The sequence below is a fragment of the Neomonachus schauinslandi genome, chromosome 14 (genome assembly GCF_002201575.2).
Source record: "Neomonachus schauinslandi chromosome 14, ASM220157v2, whole genome shotgun sequence".
NCBI lineage: Eukaryota > Metazoa > Chordata > Mammalia > Carnivora > Phocidae > Neomonachus > Neomonachus schauinslandi.
Genome location: NC_058416.1, coordinates 69,475,406 through 69,496,254, shown reverse-complemented (window position 1 = coordinate 69,496,254; position 20,849 = coordinate 69,475,406). Strand labels below are relative to the sequence as shown.

Below are 20,849 nucleotides of genomic sequence, written 5' to 3'. Positions count from 1 at the left end.
CCGCCGGGGGAGCCAAGGGTTAAATGTTTACCAGCACACCACTGCTCTGGCCCTCCTGCCAACCCAGGAGGTGGGTCATAGCACCATCCTCCTGTGCAGACCCCCATCTAGGATCAGACAGGGCAAGTGACTTGGCAGAAGCCTCACAGCCTTCAGGGTCACAGGTAAGACTCAGTCCTGCTCTGCTCTTTCTCCTCCCCAAACAGCCAGGCAAGGAGAAGGGAAGGAGCCTTGGCTGCAGCCCCTGCTTGTCTGGAGCCTTCACTCCAGCTTTTTCCTCCTCCAGCTGCTACCCCAGCACCTGATGCTTGGGCTCAGGCCTTTCTCGCTCACTCTTCCCTGGGTGTTTCCATTCACTCATGTAGCTTCTGGCCCCAATCCTCTGCCACCACATGCCCTATCTGTCCCCTCCAGGCTTGGATGAGGGCAGCAGCCTCTGGCTTGTCTCCCCCCATCCTGCCCCCAGCTTTTCTATCTAGCCAACCACTTCTTAAAATGTTCAGAACAGAGTCCAGACCCCTTGCAGTGGCTCTTAGAGCCCTTAGACCCCACCCTTGCCCCCTACTCTAAATCTTCATTTCAGCCGTTCTGTCCTTTTTGGTTTCTTGGATCTGGCATTTGTCTCGACTGGGCTTTCTCATACACTGTTCCCTCCAACTGGGACACTCCCTTCCAACCTTTTCCCCACTGCTTCCTGCAGGCCCATGCACCCCCCCCCCCCCCCATTATAGCCCACTTAATACCTTCCCCCTCAAGGTACCCTCTGATCCCCTAGGACTGGCATGGGAGCCTCCTCTGTGCTTCCTCCAGCCCAATATTTCCTCCACTGCCTGAGAGGAGGGCCAGACCCCTGTTGGGATCAGGGGCAGGGAGGCTTGTCTTTTCCCACCCTCCTCAGGGCTTTGTCCAAGCGCATTCTGGGAGTTGGGAATCCCAGGGGCCACCTTCATGCAATGCTCAGCATCACCACAAGGAGGCAGCACCACAAAACATGCTCTTGTTGGCTGGTTCAAACTGCCTCCAGGATTATTGAGAACAGTGTGGGTCAAGTCCTGTGCTAAGCACTTCCTGTGATGTGGCTCATTTACTCTTTACAATCACATCATTAGTTAGGTCCCTGTTTCCTGGAGTTGGAGTCACTGGCCCAAGCTCACACAGTGTGGCCCCCACCCCTCCCTGCCCACCCACATAACTCAACATTCCTCCCCCCTCCTGCACCTTCCCTCTCTCCCTCTCCCCTAACCCCCCTCCCCCAGCCCAGTTCTGATTCTGTATCTACTGCCTCCAAGCCCGTGGCTCTCTACACAGTTGGGGAGCAGCTGACTCACAGGCTGTGCGATCATGGGCAAGTTACCTAACTTCTCTGAGCATTGGTTTCCTCACCAAACAATTCTCTGTAATGACCTCCTGAAGCTGCTGCCAGGATTACAGGAGAAATGACTCACAAAGCGTTCAGCCCGAGCAGGGCTCACCAGAGAGAGCTCCACAAACATTGGCTATTATCAGTGTGTCAAGTGGCCTCTCCTTCAAGGACAAATGATTTAATCATTCCACCTGATAACCAACCAGATATAAATTATGCCAATTATATGCTTCAAGGATTCCATTACTAAGAATTTATTCAGAGGAAATAATGGGCGATCGTCCCAAGGTGTGCAGCTGAGGATCATTGTCATGGTCTTATTTGTAGGAACTAAAAATCTTGGGAACTCCTTAAATGCCCAATGAATAGAGGAACATTCTTCTGATCTGATCATGCTGGTGGCTGAATCTCCCCAGAGGCCTTCTGTTCTGATACCTTCTATGACTCCTGACAGCCCCCAGGATCCAATCTGAACACCTCAGCCTGGCATTCAGAGCCTCAAGGTCTTGGTAGCCTTGTCTCTCACCGTGACGCATCCGCGCACCTGCATTCCTGCCTCTGTTGAGGCCTTGCCATTCCCCGGATGTGCCCTGCACGTTAACCTCTGTGCCTTCACTCAGGCCACGCCACCGGCCAGGAGTGCCCTCTCCCCATCTGTCTTCCTCTGTTGCCAGCCCTCAGCGTCCAGCTCTGATGGTATCTGCCCCATGAATGCTTCTCGACTTTTCCTCCCAGACAGGATCATCTTGCCGTACAGCACCCTCAGTCATCACGCTGCCCCCCTCCCCTTGGACGAGAGTTATGAAAGACACCCACAGAAAACCTGGATGGAGCGCTTGCTGTATGGCAGGCACTGCACCAAGCCTTGTGTTACATATAACCTCGTAAGAGCCAATGCGGTAGACACCATCCCCATCCTACAGCTGAGAAAATGAAGCCCACTGTGCGGTAAGCCTTCCGCAGCGGTAACTCTTAACTAACCTCATTAAATCCTCATGAGTAAGGAGGACTTTGGGGTCCTTTCTAAAATCAGGAGGCATGGCGGGCAGGGAGGGGAGTGTGGAAGTATTTGACCTGTGCCCCACTCAGCCATAGGGGCTCCAGGTGAAGCGGTTCCTTCCCCAGCCTCTTCTGGGCCAATTTAAGGAAGCTTGTGGGGGGCTGGCCATGTTTCTTTTCATTATGGCCGCCTCCAGGGGGCTCCTGCAGGTTGCTCTGGTCTTGCTGCAGCTTGGTGAGGTCTGGGCAGTGAGGCTCCCTTAGGATCTGGAGCGCTGGGTGGGGGTCCTTCCCCCTGCCCTCCCTGAGCTGAGCCTCCCCCCTGCCAGCGGTGCACCTGGTGAGCCTCCTTGAGGATAACTCGTCCCACGCTGTCTGGCCTGGGCAGCAGTAGGGGCCTGGCTGGGGAGCCTAAGCCTCAAGAAGCAGGACTGCCCTCAAGTCCAGGATGGTCCTGTTCAGCCTGGGACAAGGCTGAAAGGCTCCCAAGAAGCAGGGTGAAGGTCAGGGAAGAGGAACGGGCGACCCAGGGTTCTGGTGTCCTCAGCTCTCAGCGGGGGAAGAAACAAGGGACTCCAGGGCTGGAGGCTGTGGGAGGTGAGGCCAAGTGTTGAAAGGCAACCAGCACAGCAACTCATAGGCCCTTAGGAAAGAAGTTCCCTCCTCCAGGTATGCCCAGGATGCCAAGCCTCACCTCCCACAGCCTCCAGCCCTGGAGTCCCTTGTTTTTTCCCCCGCTGAGAGCTGAGGACACCAGAACCCTGAGTCACCCGTTCCTTCTTCCCTGACCTTCACCCTGCTTCTTGGGAGCCTTTCAGCCTTGTCCCAGGCTGAACAGGACCATTCTGGACTTGAGGGCTGTCCTGCTTCTTGAGGCTTGGGCTCCCCAGCCAGGCCAAACTTGGGGGCAGGGTCCCACCCCACCTCTGTACCTCTGGCCTCTAAGACAGAGCCAGCCATGAAGTAAATACCTAGCAAACACTAAACAAATGCCTTAAATTCTTACCTAAAAAAAACCACACACATACACACACACACCACACACACACAAAAACCCCCTAAAACTCCTTTCTGGTCTTTGGTCTGCCTGAGGCCCTCTGGGTCGAGATGATCCCTCCTGAGATAGTGCAGCAAGGTGGTCAGAAGACCAAATGGTAAAAAGAATTCACTGGGGGCCATGCAGGGGTGAGTGAGCTTTTAAACAGTTGCTCACCCAGATGAAAAGACGTTTCTGTTAGGGAGGGGGTAAAGTTAAACTCAGCTTTCATTTTAATGCCATTTGGTATTCTCTGAGTCTGACCATATCAAAACTCCAACCTTTCAATATTTCCAGAAGAGCCCTTGCTTCTGAGTTTGAATCTGAGTTCTGCAGCTGATAGCTCCATGTAAGCACCATGGGCAGATGGTAGCAGGACTTCCTGCCTCTATTTCCACATCTGTAAAACAGAGGTGGTCGTGCAGTTCACACAGCGTGTGTGAATTTGCCCCTAATGACAGCTATGATGATACTCAGTGCTGGTCAAGCTTATTTAGCAGGTTCTCCTTGACCTTTCCACTCCCATTACCTCCCCCGTGGGAACTTGCCCAGGGCTTGCCCTTCAGTCTGTCTGTGGGGACCCACCAGACCCGCTTGACCTATGGTGCCCCCTCCTCTGCAGTCACCCAGCCTAGGCTGCTCCTCGAGCAGGAAGCAAACAGTTCTGCTGCAGCCGGCCCATTACAGACCCCACAGAGCCCTCCAAAGGACCCCCCCCAGGAGCCCTCACCCCATACCCCACAGCCCCTGCAGGTGACCCTCCAGGTACTGCGCGGTGAGTCTCAGGGCTGGTGTATGTAGCCATGGTGGGGGTGGAGTGGGGACCCCTGAGGATTGCCTAAGGAGGGCAGAGTGTGGGCCACCTGTACCATCCTGTGTCGGGCCTCAGTCTTCTGCCCTTGGTGGGACAGGTGTGCACCCATTTGGTAGATGAGACCAGGGTAAGAGAACTGAAGTTCAACCTTTTCTCTGAGCCTCCATCATCCCACCTGTAAAATGGGTATAGCAAACATTTCTAGGACCATTCAGGAATAAATGGAATTATGGTTGCGACCTAATAGGCATGCAGTAGATGCTTGTTAGGAGGCGACCATGACTACTTGCTGGGAATAACCCTCTTCCCTCTCTTCCCTCATATGGCTTGCCTATGTAGAAGGCTCATGGCGGACTCTTGAAGCCTGCATCCAGCTGGTATCAAACTGAGCTGTGAAACTCTATGTGGATGAGTGTGTGGGCTCTCAGAACTGGTACCTGAACCACTCCCAGAGGATATACACCCTTGTCTTCCACCGAGGGTCTATGAGGCTGCGGGGAGAGCAAGAGGGAGGGCAGAGGGCTTATCCCTACCCTGGGGTCTTGGCTTAGCTGGACCGTTGGTGTAATCACGTATAGAGGTCTGTCTTTTTGCACTTGGTCATTGGTGACCAGCCTTTTTTTGTGTCTGGTTTGAACTTGTCTGGGTCTGAACATGTCCACCTGGGCTGTGAGTTTGGCAAAGGATGGGCTGTCCTTCCCAGCCAGGGTGCAAGTGTTGAGCGGCTGCAGAAGCCTTAGAGTCTTATCACTTGGGGCTGATTTTCTAACATCTGCTCTTTGCTCAGGCTAAACACAACTGTCCCTGAGCTCCAGTAATGGGGTGGACATTCTCTAATGTGGCTTTAAGTGGCAAGAAGGTCCCAGAATATGAGCCTCTTCATGCCTTCCCAGGAAACTTGGTCTGGCCAGTCTCTGAGCTGAAGGTCCCTCTGGTCCCCTTGGCTGTCCCCAGGTGCCACTCAATAGGCCCCAGGTCTGGCCCTTGGTCCCAGCAGGATGAGACACTACAGTTCGGTGTGGAGGCCTTCATGCTCAACAATGATGTGGAAGAGAATGAGGTGAGGGCCGTGCCTCAGTCCCAGCTGGAGGTCTGGGGACTCTCTTCCTGTTACTCTGCTTCCCTTCCCAGGACTATTTTGGGTAGAGCTGGGAGTCAGCCCAGAGAGGGGTACTGGATCCCCTGATAGGGTCTACAGATTCAGCAAATAAAACTACAGGATTTCCAGTGAAGCTTGAGTTTCAAATAAAAAATGATTTTTTTTAGTATAAACAGGTCACACATATTCCCCGAGACCCATTTAGACTAAATTTTAAGATATTTAAATGGATGCCTGTATTTTATCTGGCAACCCTAACCCCTGAGAATGGCAGTGGGATAGGGATCCAGAGGAGCCATGGGAGCCCAGGAGGACCCTCTCAATGGGTGTTGGTGTTCCAGATTCTTCCTTAGTCCATCCTTCCAAGGTGTATATCACTTGCTTGGTGAGCATCTGGAGTTGGACAAGACTCTCTGAGACTGGTCGGAAATCCTGTTTTTACAACACTTCCTCATACAGGTGAAGGTTCTTTCTTTCGAGCTGTGGGACACTGGGCAAACCCCTTCCCCATTTTGGGCCTTGGGGGTAGGGGGACCCATTTCCAAAGTGAAAGTGTTTGCTGCCATGATGTGCGGGCCCTGGGTCCTGGAAGCTGGGCAGTAGGGAGAGGTGGAAGGCCCCACCTGGCCCTATACTGGGATGCTTCATCTGTACCATGGGAAATCCTTATGCTGGAAATGTAGGTGGCCTCCCCCTGGTATAGGCAAACCAGGGAGAGGGGGGTCCAGAGAGGCCAGGGGATGGCCTGCTGTCACCCAGCTAATAGGGGCCATGCTGGAATTGGGATTCGGGGCGGGCCTCTCCCCCGGGGCAGACTGTCTCCCCCCTCCTCCCCCCACCCCCCCGACTGAGCATGTCTTTCTGTCTGGACCATTGGCAGCTCGCAGCTGGTAAGTGGGAGAGCTCTGTGCATGACGGCTGTGACTTCAGCTGCTCCCATCCACAAAGAGGCTGGCGCTGTGGTAAGGCAGAGTAGGACCAGGTTAGAGGGGCCACTGGGGGGGGCAGGGCCATGGCCTGTGTGGCCAATGGATGTCACTGAATCTGCCACGGGCATGGCCCCTGGGCTGGGAGGGTAGACAGGGTGGTAAGTCAGGGGGCAGGGGCTGGGAAGAAATCGTGGCTGGGGTGGGGTAGGCTGTGGGCCATCAGGTCGCCTGCAGCTGCCTCTTCTGTCCCATGGAGCTTGGAGGGGGCAGCTTGCTCTGCTTGGCGCCAGGACCTATGCTGGGGACACTAATAACTCATTCTTCTGCCCTCCTTTACCAAGCAAATACAATAAACAAATATATAACCATCCAAGATGACTTAGATACTTCAAAAAAGATCTAATCCTACAACACAAACCATCGTTAATGAACATCTTAGTGTAACCATATCCAGGCAGGTTTTGTTGTATGTACACATGAATATAATGGTCCAGTTTTTATGGTATTCTATAACCTTCTAGAATACTCTACAGACAGCTCTGTCGGTCAGATACCTCTTTGACATTTATTTATTTATTTATTTTTAAAAGATTTTATTTATTTATTTGAGAGAGAATGAGAGAGAGAGCACATGAGAGGGGGGAGGGTCAGAGGGAGGAGCAGGCTCCCTGCAGAGCAGGGAGCCCGATGCGGGACTCGATCCCGGGACTCCAGGATCATGACCTGAGCCGAAGGCAGTCGCTTAACCAACTGAGCCACCCAGGCACCCCCTCTTTGACATTTATGATGTATATCCATGGGATGGAAGTATTAGCATTGAATCAGTACCTTGGGGATGGCTATTTGTGTTGTTTAGTTATTTTCTCTTAATTCCTGTTAAGCGACACCTCACTGCCCTCTGCCCCCATTTAGCAGTTGAACACACACCTACTTAGGAGTTAGCTGGCTCGGAGCCTCTGCCAGGGGCTGGGAGGGGAGGAAGATGCCAGGACTAACAGCTTCCCCTCCCCAGAGTTCCCAGGTAAAGGAAACACCCATATGGTGGTTGTGGGGCCACTGAAGTTCAAGAAGCTGCCGACGTCATGGTTTAAATGGAGGTGCAGGGCTGGGAGGCAGCCTAGGCCCGAAAAGGTCTGGTCACCCCCTCCACCACCCAGGTTCATGGACACTTGCCTTCAGTCCTGACCTCACTGCCCTGTCCTATCCCCAGCCACACCCTGCTTCCCCACATGTTCCTGGTTTTTCTTTTCCTACTTTGAAGAACTCTGGGCTCAAGGTCCGCTCCAGCTGTCCTGCATGGCCTGTCCCACACCTCTGGGCAGTCCTGAGCCACTCCCCTGCCCCATCCCTCCCAGCCTCTTACAAGACGCTGAAGGACTTGGTGGCGTTGGTGTTGGCATTCAGTGGGGTCACTCCGCTGCTGACCCTGAAGAAGGTGGGCAAGGTCTTCCAGCCGCACTGCCCCCTCGGCTGGCTGGGGAGCATGCTGGGGGTGGGGGCGGCCTGTCCGATCAGGACACCCAGGAGATGGAGTCAGTGGCTGCGGCAATGGAGAGACCCTCTTCTGAAGAGGAGATTGATATGATGTCCCAGTCTACCATCAAGGAAAGCTGGGAGGCAGCAGGCCCTTCGGAAGACAACTAAACCACCCTTTTATTTACGCACAATAAAGATTTCTATTTCTCTAGTGCTCTGGTCTTGCCTTAACTCTCCCTGGCACTCATGTGTGTTGGGGGATAAATATGACCTCTTAACTGCATGATGTGAAGTGGGCTCTCTGGGGAGGGTGCCTGTTTAGCACCAGTTGGCTTGTTCTCTGCCCATGGGTTGCCCTGGCCTGGAGTCTGCATGGAGTCTGCATGGAGTTTGCCCAGACTGCCAAATTTGATCTGTCTTATGGGAAATAGCCTGCAGCCACCAAGGGCAGCCGAGACCTTTCCTTCCGGGTCACTTCTGGGCCGTTGGCACAGAAATGTAATTGCCCTTCACACACAGTAGGGAGCATGCGGGCCTCGGTCTTCCTGCCCCTACACTGCTTGCTGACCACTGCTGGAATGGGGTGCCCGTTAGCCACGGTGACAAAGTAGGGCCTTTCCCCCTCCCCCCTTCACCACCTCCTGGACTTTGAGAACTGGAACTAAGTGGCCCCTGAGTGAGGCTGGGAGCCCGGGAGGGCTATTTCCCACTGATGGTGGAAATAGAGTAGGAGCTGGTTTGCCGTGGCTGGGCGTCAGCAGATGCTGAGGGGCGCTTTTTGGTTCTTGGCTTCAGCCCTGGCCTAGGCTCCAGGGGCTGCCCCTGCCTCCGGGTAGCAAGTACCCTTCTGCTCAGAGTGAGGTCTCTGATCGGCAGTAGAGGAGATCAGGCAAATGAGGGCATCTGGTGGTGCTGCACCATCAACTCTGGGCCAACCACTCCCAGGAACCCCTTGACCCGCATTGCTGGTGCTACCACAGTCTTCCAAGAGAATGACCCCATGCCCCTCTTTCCTTTCTCTTCTGTTTCTCCCTTCCCGCTCCCTCTCCCTCATTTGTACGGTGGCCAGATAAAATACAGGATGCCCCATTAAGTTTTAATTTCAGATAAACAATTTTAAGTATGTTCCATATATTGCTTTTCCCCCCAAAAAATCTGACAATGCTCTCTTCCTCTTCCTCTCCTTCCTCCCTCACCTTCCCCAACTCTGAGAGTCAGCAGTCTTGTCTTATTCTGGAATATTGCCACAGTAATGTGAATTTGGTGGGAGTGAGTAGGTGGGGGAGGGTGGCCTTAAGTGTTATTTTTGCTACCCATAGGCCAAAGGAAACCAGGCCAATGTCTTTTGGGAGCTCAGTTTCCAATCTATAAAATGGAGATAAAATCCTGCACCCATAAGTGCGGATGGAAAGTGCTAGCCATTGCTGAACATTTGCTTGATTGGTTTTGGAGTCAGGCCTTCCACTCTGTCTCACTCCAGTAGCCTTGGTTCTGGGCAGCTCGTTCCCAAGAACCAGCCAGCCCTTTGGTTTCCACCTACCCACGTTCTCTGTGTAATTTGGTACCTTCTGGTAAGAGGTCCTAGGTTTCAAGCCAGTGTCTCTGTGTCCCTGGCTTGGAACAGGAATGTCTTAGAGACCCAACTTCTCCCTCAGTCACCCAAAGCCATGGTGGGTGTCAGGGGGTCATGCTTCTCAGAGGCCATGTGAATGGACAGGGTGTTAGGCTTAGAAGCAAAGCCCTAGTCCATTTTGCTGTGAGTTTCCTTGGACAAACATCATGCAGTTGAGCACTGGGGTCTCTATTGCCCCAGCTGACCAATGGGCATAACACATACTTTGCCCACAAACTGAGATTGGAGAGGGTGACACCCAGGACACTTCTGCTGGAAGATCTAGGACAAACAAGTCATTCCTTCTCTCCTTCTTTGTGAAAGTAGGGTCTTAGGAAGTGGTATTATAGACAATTAAAAGCAATGTCTTTGGAGTAAAGAAAAAACAAACCCTAGGTCTTGAATCTGCCACTTAAGAGCTATATGATGTTGGGGGTCACCTCTCTAAGCCTTAGTTTTCTTATCCATAAGATGACCATGATAAGCGGCCCCCAGGGAAGGTTTGAGGGTGAAATGAGCAAAACTCATAAAACACTTGGCACCATGTGGGGTATGCAAGAAAGCACTCACCAGATGATAGCTGAGACTTTTAAATTATTGTCACCAGGCTACAGCCTGAGCCAGATAGGACCTCCTTTGCTTTCAGTAAAGCTTCTTTAATTGCTTAAAATATAAGCTGTGAGTTCCAAGGAAGGGGGTGAGGGTGGGAGTGATGGGTTGGGAAAGCTGTGTGCCCTGAATCAGACAAAGCCTTATGTAGGCATCTCCTACCTACCTGAGGGGGCAGCCACTCCCAGAAACCAGGGGGCTGGATCACCTGGGTCTCCAGGAGAGTCTACCCCTTCCACAACCTGGTGTCTGTCCAAGGTGCTGAAATCTGCTCTGGGTAAGCTCTTTATTGTCCTGCATACTGGTGAATTACCTGCTCACTACCTTCATTCAATTTCACAAGTATACATTGAGCACCTACTATATAAGGAGTAGAAGTAAAAGGAATTTAGATATATCTGTAACCCAAGTGACTCATAGCTCATAGGGAAGAAATTTGAACACACACAAATGCCTTAGGAGAAGTGAGGACAAAAGCTAAGGATTCATTTTCTGGTTTCTTGGGTTTCAATGACATCACCTTTTGCTTTCACCTTGCTTCTTCCTCTTATGCAATCTTGGCATCCTCCAAACTGTGCCTCTCATACCTTTCCTGATCTAACCACAGCACATAAGTCTTCCCCAAGGCAGCTCTTTCTCTACTCACTAATCTCACAGAGTCAAGAGGATTAATGATCAATTTCTGAGGGAAGAGAGGGTGGTAGGATATTGATAGAGAAAGGAGAGGGTCAGGGGTCTCAGAGAAGTGAGCGAGCTGCCTATAAAGGGGTGAGTTCCTTGTCATACTTTTGCATGCCCTCGTCTGGGAGCAGCACCTCCACAGTGAAGCTGACCTTCTTGGCGTGGACAAAGCTATAGGTGTTGTCAAATCGCAGGACATCTGGGGGGACAGATGGACAGATGGGTAGTTAGGTCTGGCTTCACACTCCCCATGTCCTTGCCCCGGCCACAGGAGGGAGGACAAGCTGTGTTTCTACCTGCTATGTTTGCTAAGCTGGGCCAAGTTCCCACCACTCCTGTTCCCTTTCCCATGGGAGCTGTCACTCTGGAGCCATGTCTGAAAACAGACACTGACCTCCTCTTGGCGCATGCCCAGCCTGGCTTTAGTTGCACCAACTGGCAATGAGAACAATGGCCACAGCGTCCCATTGTCTCCACACCTGGACACTTGCATGATAGGGGTTGGGGGGCAGTTGGGAATGTCAAAGTCCTCCCAGCCCCTTTGGATAAAGTGAGGTGCTGGGTGAGGCCAGTGCATACCCTCTACTTCCTCACAACCACCCAAGAGGCAGAGGTTGTAACCTCTCTTCACAGGTGAGCAAACCAAGGCTCCAGATCGGTAAGACTTTGCCCAGGGTTATGCAGCTACCATGAGGCTGAGGTGGGACCCTGGCATCACACTTAGCTGTGTGGCTCTGGACAAGCTGATTTACTTCTCAGAACCCCAGTTTCTTCCTGGGAAATGTCACACTTGCCTTATTGTCCCTTGCCTGTGTCCTGTGGCCTGATGCTCTCAGCCTCTTCAAGGCCTGTGTGTCGTTAGCTCTTGGTGTGTAGTAAATGCTTGAGAGTGTAGCCTGAATGACCAACTGTGTGAATAAATGGCACTAACCTAGGCTGTATGTTCCTGGGGTGGGGGGGAGTCACTGCCTCTCTGTTTCCTCCTCTAAACCATGGGACAGGTGGCTCTAGCCTTCCAGAGCTGGGGCCCAGCCAGGGTAGACTTACAGACACCAGCTTCTGAGCAGGTGAGGCTCCCATCCTCAGGCACCACGTGGGCATTGTAACGCTGGCTGGGGAGTACTTCTGTCATTTCCCCGGCTCGCTGCCGCTCCCCCATCTTGGTCTTCAGGAAAACCCCAAAGCCAATGTCTGCACCATCAGAGAAGAACTGCCATCTGGGTGGGCAGTGGGAGGGGGACAAATTGCTGCTCAGTCTGATGGGACCCTGAGGGTGTAAGACCAGCCAGAGATAGGTTGGTGTCCTGGCCCTTACCTGAGGACACAGCCTGGGAACAGAATTTCATATTCCACCTGGTGTGAGGAGCCACGATTGATCTGCACTGAGTGCTCATACTGAGTCTTCACTTGGTCCCGCACATACATGGACTTGGGGATCTCCCCACCATAGTTGATCTGCAGACACAGGACAGAATGGGTTTGCTTCCCTCTTTTGACCATTGCATTGCTTGTGCTGTTTTATGCTGTTTCTCCTGCCTGAGATGCTTTCACCATCTTCTGGAAGTATCCTGCTCACCCTGTCCTCTCCCCACCACCCTCAGAAAGCCTTCCTTGACCCTCCAGGGTCAAAGCCTCGTCTGGAAACTTCCCCTTCCAGCTCATCCCTCAGAGTCATTTTCCTCATTTCTTGTTTGCCTGCACAGCTGCTGAGAGCCCGGTGATAGTAGAGCTGGGACTATCTAGCTCAATACCTGGCTCACAGGGGTCTCTCCATAGACATTTGTGGAATGAGTGAGTGGGTGAGAAAGGAACTCAGCTCTACTCCTCTCCCCTCCCCTGTCTGGGGCTCTTCGTACCTTAGTTAAACATTTGGGGTTCCCATCTGGGTCAGTCAGAGTCCCCCCAAACTGAGCAGGCAGTTCCTCGGGACTGATGAGTTTCAGCAAACCTTCCTTCCAGTTGCCTGTGGGCAGAGGGGTTGAAGGGTTGTTATCAGGCATGGAGGGTACTTGTCAGCCCCCCATTCCCACCAGGGGGGGCCTGAGCTTGGGGAAAGCCCTACAGGGACTAGGGTACCAGGGCCAATTCCCCAGCCTTCCAGGACTCGGGCTGCAGAAATTGTCTTCCAGCATTGTGTTGCTATGGAAAAATGTTTCCTTTGAGCTGATGGGTTTGCACATTTTTGAGGGTCTTCCAATCCTGAGTAGTGAAGATAAGAATCATCTAATTGTCTTAAGGAGACTTTAAAGCCTTTGAGGTCAAGGACCTTGTTGGGGGCCATATAACATGTAAGTGGCATACTCAAGACAGACCTCTTGGTAGGGGATGGATAGTCCTGGGCCTTTGAATGGACCTTCCCTTTCTGTGCTGCTTAATCACTAAAGCCATAATGCTCATTACTGTTCTTCATGCCCTGTGCAAAGCTCTAAGCATTCTGGGTCTTATGACCAATCCAGACTATCTCCCTTGCCCACCTCCAGCCCTACTGTGGCCATGGGATATTCCTTGCCACCAGTGGGATAAAAGCAAAGACCACAATGCCTGGCACACCAGGGCCAAATGCACAGGGCCCTGTGTGCCACTAAGTAGGACGAGCCCTGGACTTGGACCTGGGGTGTGGCATTACCCACATTGCTCCAGGACTTGGGGGGCTACCTTGTGATCCACCTAGCTCCCTATCCCCACGGAACTGGGCAGAGACAGACTCAAGTATCAGGAAGAGAAAGAAAGCAGGATTTGTAAGATTCTACCCGCCCAGATCCTTAGATCTCCTGATTTGATGATCTGACCATTCTGCTTGCAAGAAGTTGTCTCCAAGTTCAAGGTCATTGGCTTGAGTTTAAGAACTATTTCTCTTCTTTCTTTCTCTTTCCTTATCATTTTTTAAAATAATGATTTTTTCTACTTATAAAAGTAATACATGTTATTATAAAAACTTGAGGAAACAGAAAAAATACAAAAAATAAAATTAAAAAACCACTTGATTTCTTGCCATCCACAAATCAACATTTTGTTGCATTTTCTTCTAGCAATATATTTTTGTTTTTACAAGGAAGATGATACTATCCACACCACTTTATAATCTGCTTTTTAAAAACTTAATAACATTTCCCTTGGCATCAAATCATTTTTCATGGTTTTCCAATAATTCATCAAATGGATGCATTATTATTTACTTATCCAGTCCCTTCTTGTTGACCCTTCCTTCTCTGAATCACATCTCCTCTTCCTGCTGTTCTTCCTCATCCTCCCCAGCCCAAATTGCCTTTAGAAGCACTGAGGTGATGAGTATTGAAAGGAAAATGAGGCCCATAGCCCAGAGGTTGACTATCAACCAAACTGAAACTGATGAGGAGGAAGGTGTGAGGCCTCTGTCACCAATGACATGGAATGAGGCAGAGATACCTGGAAAGACTCTATAGTGTAAAACACATTTCACTTCACTTTTGAGGAGGAATTTCTGACTCTAGGTGGCACAGAGCTCAGGGGATAGAGCTAGAATTACTTACTTCCCAATACTATAATTTTTCTGCGAGTGTCTTCACTCAGGAAGGGCTTCATGAGGTTGTAGCCTACAGGGAACAGTTTGGTGGCTGGAGAGATACAAACAAAGATAATGGAGAAGAAAATTATTCCACTGGGACACTCTCTCCATCATAGTCATAGCCAACAATATGGAGGAGTCATGAATTGGAAAATGCCCTGCAACTGCCAAACCATGCCCACAACTGGTCAAACAACCAACAAGCAGTTAACTAACCAGCTACCCAGTCAATCATCCAATCTATCAACCAACCAACAAAATGGCCAATCAATTTACCTTCTAGTCAGCCCACCAATCAGACTACCAACCAGTCAGCCAATCTACCAAATAGTCATACAACCAACTAACAAATCAGCCAACCAGAAAACCCATCAGCCTATTAAGCAACAAGCTAACCACACAGCCAATTGCCTTCTGCAGCCAGCCAACCATCCAAGATCCATCCAAATGACAGATCAGCCAGCTGACTAACCAATCTGCCAACTTGCTACTCACCTACCCACCCAAACAAAATGCCAGCTGGTCACTCAATCGGTCAACCAAGCTAACAACTATCCAACAAACCAACCAATCAACCAGTCACTTAATTGACCAACTAACTATCCAACCAGCCACCAGTCATTCATCTAGACAGCCAACCAACTGGCCAGTAAACTAACAACCAACTAACCAAATAATCAACCAACCAACCAATTAACCAGCCAACCATCAAATGTCCATCCATCCTTCTATCCATCAACCCATTCAACAATACAAATACATATTAAGCATCCACATGGTTCCAGGCCTGTGAAGGGTACAACAGAAGTGGAAAATCAAAGGCCCTGCCTTCAAGGAGCAGACAACTCAGGAAAAAACCAGGATGAACACACACAGGACAACTAGAGACCTCCAGAAGGCAGCAGACAGGAAAGGCCAGACTTGGCTGCTCCAGCTGTCAGTGCCACAGGCAGTCTGGGAATGAAGAGATCAACATGGGTGGGAGAAATGAGAGAGGATTCCTGAAAGAGCTAGTGTTGGGAATGCCTCTTCTTGCAGTAAGGCCAACCATAGAAATTATTATTTATGGAACACTTTCTTTGTTCCAGGCACTCTAAGTGATTTGCATGCAGCCAAGCAACCAACCTGCCTCACTACTACCCAGGGAAGAAGGCACTTTTATTGTTCCCAGGGTACAAATGAGGAAACAGAGGCACAAAAAGGTGAAGTCATTTGCCACACACCTTTCACAATGAGCATGAACTTCAGGGTCTCTGGGTAATTCTCTTCAAGGAGGCCAAAGAACTGTGGAACCAAGAAAGACCCCATAAGAGCCCACATCTCATCTCATCTTCTCCTATCCCCATAACCTTTGCAATCTCCCCTCTGGAGTGTTCAAAGGGCTAAGGAGGGTTTCCTTTATTTCCATCACCTCCACTGACCTCTGGAGGAGAGTTTCTCACTTCAGACTATTACAACCACACTCTAATAATAATCATTTTCAGAATAAATCTTATAGTAATAGTAGTATAGCAATAATAATGACTATTGTTTATTAAATGTTCACAATTTGTCAAGCACTGTGTACACATTTTATATATCAACCCACTGGAATATCCCTACCTCCCTTTGAAATGCAGACTATTGGTATTCACATTTTGTAGATGAGGAAACTGAAGCATGGAGGCATGAAATGACTTGCTGGAGTCACAGAGCTAGGGAGGACAGAGCTGGGAAGGTTTGGCAGAAGGTGGCCACTATGGTCTCAGTACAGTGTTGAATCTGAGGCCTGTCTTTTGGGAAACACATTAAGGCCCTTTGGGTCCTGAGTTGCAGTGCCAGAGCCTGGGAAGTCTACCACCTTTTACCAAATCCTGGCTCTGAGTGAGCCACAAGGTCACAGCAGACCAAGCTCATCATTAAGGAAGCAGGGGTCACCCAGGGGGCCTTCTCCTCACCTCTTGGTACACTTCCACCAGAGGTTTCCAGAAGTGTTTCAGTCCCAGGCCCTCACAGTCAAATATCATCACAATGGTCTCAATCTTCTTCCCCAGCTGCAAGGATGAAAACAAAGACCAGTCCCAAGGTTCAGGGTGCAGGCTCAGAACTTGGGACATGGTGACCCTAGCATATGACCCCTCAGCGATTCTCCCAGTCCCCTACTCTGTCCTCAGAGGAACAAGTGGACAAAACTGAATGCATTTACCCACATCCACCTACCCATCCATCCATCTATCCATCCATCCATCATCCATTATCCATTTATCATCCATCCATCCGTTTGTCCATCCATCCATTAATTGACCCACCCATCCATCCATTCATACTACAATTCAATCATCCATCCATCCCTCTGTCCAACTGATATTTATTAAGCACCTATTTTGTGCCAGACATGGAGAATATAACATATAATACTCCTGTCCTCAAAGGGTTCACAGTCTACTTGGGGAGACTGAAAAGCAACCAGGTCACTATAAGTCCTGAGGTAAGTGCTGCAAATAAACAGCTTAGGAGCTTTGGGGACACACGTTAACCCAGACAGGGACCTCAGAGGAGGTGACATCTAAGTTTGGGACTTGAATGATAAAAGGGAAAGAGCCAAGAGAAGTGTGGGAGGTAGCGGTGTGCTGGGGGGTAAAGTTATCCAAACAGAAGGAACAGCAGGGGCAAAGACTCAGAGGGAATAACAGTAACTTGTATTGTTGAGAAATATGCATGAGGCTGTGTGCTGGGCCATGCATTTGCATTATCTCATTTAATCTTTGCAACATTATTTATTTTTATTCTTGTTTTGTGGGTGAGGACTAGGCTTAGGGAGGTGACATGACCCTCCGAGACCACACAGCTGGGAAGCAGCCGAGCTGCTGAGATGGTTTAACCCCAGAGTCCTCTGACTGTGATGGCAGAGAGCACAGTGTGTTCTTGGGACTATGTCCCCTGGCATCCTCACCTGCACCCAGCTGCCCGCCTCGCTCAGCCTGTGCCTTACCCGTTCCGTCTGCAAGTCACACTCATGCAGGATGCGCTCACAGTCCCTCATCTTGGTCTTAAGCAGGTCCTGCTTGGTGACGGAGAAGAGCAGGCCCTTTGGGTCAAGTGGCCCAATGATGTCGTACCACACCGGGCAGCCGTCCTGGTCATAGCCACACAGGCCTCCGGGCATGTACTTCTGGATCACCTGGGCATGGAAAGATACACAGAACTTGGCATTATGCACCTCTCCAGAGACCCCCAGACTAGGCTGACCTGGCTGGCCCAAGCCTACACACAGCATGATACAAGCAGTCTCCCTGACGGGTGGCACTATTGTCTAGGTGAGAAAACTAAGGGACCCTAAGGGGAGGGCCTTGCTTATAGCGAGTACATGGCAGAGCCAGGCCTCAGCTGGGCCTGGCTGAAGGCCTCTGGGCTTCTTAATTCTGTCCCCCAGCATCTCCCACGTCCATTTGCATTGAGAGAAGTTGGGTTTAGTGATGGAAAACATGGATATTGAAGGCCAACATACTTGGTTCAAATAGAGACACTGCTGATTCCTTGCTGTGCATCCTTGAACAAGTGAAACCTGCCTGAGTCCCATTCCACTTCCTCTTCTCTAAGAAGGTTTGGATAACCCCTCCCTTAGGGAAAGTCCCCAGTATCACGTTGGCCAAGCACAGTACTTGAGCCAGAGCTCACGCTCTACAAATGAAACTTTGCCCATTGCTTTACCAAGGTGCCAGTGGTGGGACTGTTCTCTCCGACAACTTGGTGGGCTAAATTTCTTTCCCACACAGAGGGGATGTTTTAGGCAAGACCCTAGGGGTGAGGGCCCAGAGGCACAAGCTAATGGTGGTGGTGAAGGGCCAGTTTCATGAATTCAAATCCCAGTTCCACGTTGGGGCTGTGGGGCTTTGGGTAGTGTGCTTAACCTTTGCTGGACCTCAGTGTCGTCATCTGTAAAATGGGGACAATTGTATCCACCTCACTGAGTTGTGATGACTAAATGAGTTCATGCAGGTTAAGTTTCATCTCAGGCCAGGACCTCATAAGCACCCAGAAAATATCCATAATTATTAGAGGAGAGGTGCCTGCATGCCTGTGGGCAGTTCCACGGGCCTCTCGGGCATGCTGCCCTTCACTCATGCTCTCCAGTGACCTAGAGGCTGCTTTAATGTTATGTCTGTAAAAGACTGGGGTGTTGGGGAGGTGTTGGCTCACCTCTGGGGGCTGCCAATCAAGGATGTGGTCAATGTCCATGGACTTCCGGAACTCCATGTACTGAAAGGGAGAGGAGAGGTAAGGCCCCGTTGGGCTCCCAGCACCTCCAAGAAGGGGATGGAGATGGGGGCTCGAGGTATGGACTGCCCCCCACAAAACCCTTCCCAAATCTCCAGGGGTGGACAGGTCTCACCTTGCGGAGCATGGCCTCTGATTTCTGCAGGTCGAAATTCCGAGCTGTGTGAAGATGGAAGGAAGGTGTGAGGCAGGAGAGAGGCTACCTTGTAGTCACTTTGTCCTGGTCCTGGGGTGTGAGGAGCTATGCATGGCACTGAGGGCCTGGGTAGGACCTTCCTTCCCTGCACCCTCCCCTCTCCTGGATCTGAACATGTGAAGCAGGATGGTGTGATTGGATCCTGAGAGCCGTGAGTTCTTCTGAAGCAGTTGGGACCAGGCCCCTCTCGCTGCCCCTCACCCTGATCTCCCCCACCTCTTCCCTCACCTCGGAGCCAGCGCAGAAGGAAATAGTCATCAGGATTGGGTAGGGTGGGCAACACGTCCTGCACATTTTCTCGGAACTGGGAAAGGAGATGCTGGTTAAAGTGGCTTTTGCACCGAATGTTGGCCCCCAAACTCAAAAATTGTTGTCTTTTTTTTTTTTAAGATTTTTCTTTATTTATTTGTCAGAGAGAGAGAGAGCACAAGCAGGGGGAGCAGCAGAGGGAGAGGGAGAAGCAGGCTCCTCACTGAGCAAGGAGCCCGATGCGGGGCTCGATCCTAGGACCCTGGGATCATGACCGGAGCCGAAGGCAGACGCTTAACGACTGAGCCACCCAGGCGTCCCAATGATTGTTGTCTTCATCCCTTCCCTTCCACATGCAGTCTGGCCCATGATGATGGAAGGATGGGTGGACAGATGGATAGGATGAGAGATGGTATATGGATAGATGGGTAGATGAATGGATGGAAGGATAGATCTTGAGTAAATGGATAGAAAGAAGAATGGCTGGATGAATGGGTGGTTGGATGAGTGGGTGGGTGGATGGAAAAAAAAGGAAGGAGAAATCAGTGGATGGAAGGAGGGAGAGATGGGTAAGTAGAGGAAAGAGTGACTGGTAGGTGAATAGACAGAAGGAGGGAGAGATGGATGGGTGGGTGGGTAAGTGGATTGGAGTATGAGTGTATTCATAGTTCTTTCCGTGTGTTAGCCCACCGAGGCTTCCGCCTTTTTTCATCCCATTTTCTACAAAAGCATGATTAGTGATTACATGTTCTCTTCCCCATTGGTTGTGGGGATGACATCACACCCTGCTCTCTCTCTCTCACTCTTACAGACAGGTCATCTTTCAGGTCCCGGGGAAGGAGAGGGAACAGAGTCAGAGGGCACACCACTAGCATCCTTCAGTTCCCCACCTAAGGGGCCTGGGAGGGATGGGGAGGGGGCAGCTGTGGGTAAAGCTCTCTGGTTCTGGCTCCCACACGAGAAGTCAAGTTTGATCTGGCACACACACTGTTACTGCTTGGAAGTGGTACTTTTCCCTCGGTCCCTACCCTGGACAGAGCTGATACCACTGGCTACTGTAGAACATAACCCTGGGTAAGGTGACAGTAAAGAGAAAATGTCAAAAACACGACGAGCAAACAGAGTGGGGCAGGGTTCCAGCCACCCTCGCCCCCCTCTCCTCAGCCCTTTTCTGCTGGGGCTCCAGGGAAAGAGGCTCTCACCTTGGCCAGGGTCTCCGCCTGCTTGGGGCTCAGGTCTCCAACTCGGCCACTCATGGTGTCTGGAGGAGTGGGGGCCACTGCCGGCAGAAACCAAGCCTGATCTGTGGCCCTACTCAGCTGCGGCCTTTTGCCCCCACTCCTGGGTGCGGCTCTAGGCACCTCCTTCTTGGCCAACTGTTGGATCGCACATTACATAATTGGGATTAAGTGAGGTCCCATGCTTGGATCTGGGACAAGTCTGGGGGGGAGGAGGGCACAAGAAGGCATGCCAGAGGGCATGGGAGCCCAGGCTGAATGCCTGTAAAACCCCCACCCGTGCTCCCAGGCCTACAGAGAAGGGGGGGGGTTTCAGGAGGAATGAGGACTGCCCCCTGCAGGCACCCTTTCTCTCCCGTCATCAATCTCCCCGTCTCCTTAATGAAGAGACCCCACACCGAAGGTTGTGTAAAGGTCACCCCCTATACCCAGCTCTGACTGGTAAGAGTCAGGGACTTGGTCAGTCTGGTAAACGTTTCATTCAGTTTGTTGGGGTGGGAAACTCACATCCTTTTGCACGAAGCGTCCATTTTCGAGAAGAGACGGTCTGGGGCAGAGAAATGGAACTCAAATGTGTCCTTGCTGAAGGTTTGTTTTTTCCACAGGGCTGACACTACTTTTCCTGGTGTCTTTCAAATCCTAGCATGCGATGCTGGCCCTGCACCTTCAACATGGGGAAGGACTGAGCACGCCCCACCCTGTTGCCTGCCTTCCCATCGCTGAGATCATGAGGACATGAGGGTCTTT

At 51.1% G+C, this 20,849-nt stretch overlaps 1 protein-coding gene across 1 annotated transcript; it reads right to left on the bottom strand.

Moving 5' to 3' along the window:
• Positions 1-10,695: 10,695 nt before the first annotated feature.
• LOC110592571 (SEC14-like protein 3) lies at positions 10,696-20,120 on the bottom strand. Its single transcript, XM_021703616.1, has 12 exons — positions 20,067-20,120; positions 18,844-18,919; positions 18,535-18,578; positions 18,342-18,401; positions 17,134-17,322; positions 16,100-16,195; positions 15,386-15,446; positions 14,128-14,211; positions 12,475-12,581; positions 11,934-12,073; positions 11,666-11,835; positions 10,696-10,817 (listed from the first exon to the last, which is right to left on the bottom strand). The coding sequence occupies exons 1-12, from the start codon at positions 20,118-20,120 to the stop codon at positions 10,696-10,698; spliced, it is 1,203 nt and encodes a 400-aa protein (XP_021559291.1).
• Between the last annotated feature and the right edge of the window lie 729 nt (positions 20,121-20,849).

Coding starts and splice junctions, on each gene's coding strand:
- LOC110592571 (XM_021703616.1), bottom strand. CDS start 20,120: ATGAGTGGCCGAGTTGGAGACCTGAGCCCCAAGCAGGCGGAGACCCTG. Junction 18,579..18,843: donor CCTTCTGCGCTGGCTCCGAG/GTGAGGGAAGAG, acceptor ATCTTCACACAG/CTCGGAATTTCGACCTGCAG. Junction 18,402..18,534: donor CAGAGGCCATGCTCCGCAAG/GTGAGACCTGTC, acceptor TCTCCCTTTCAG/TACATGGAGTTCCGGAAGTC.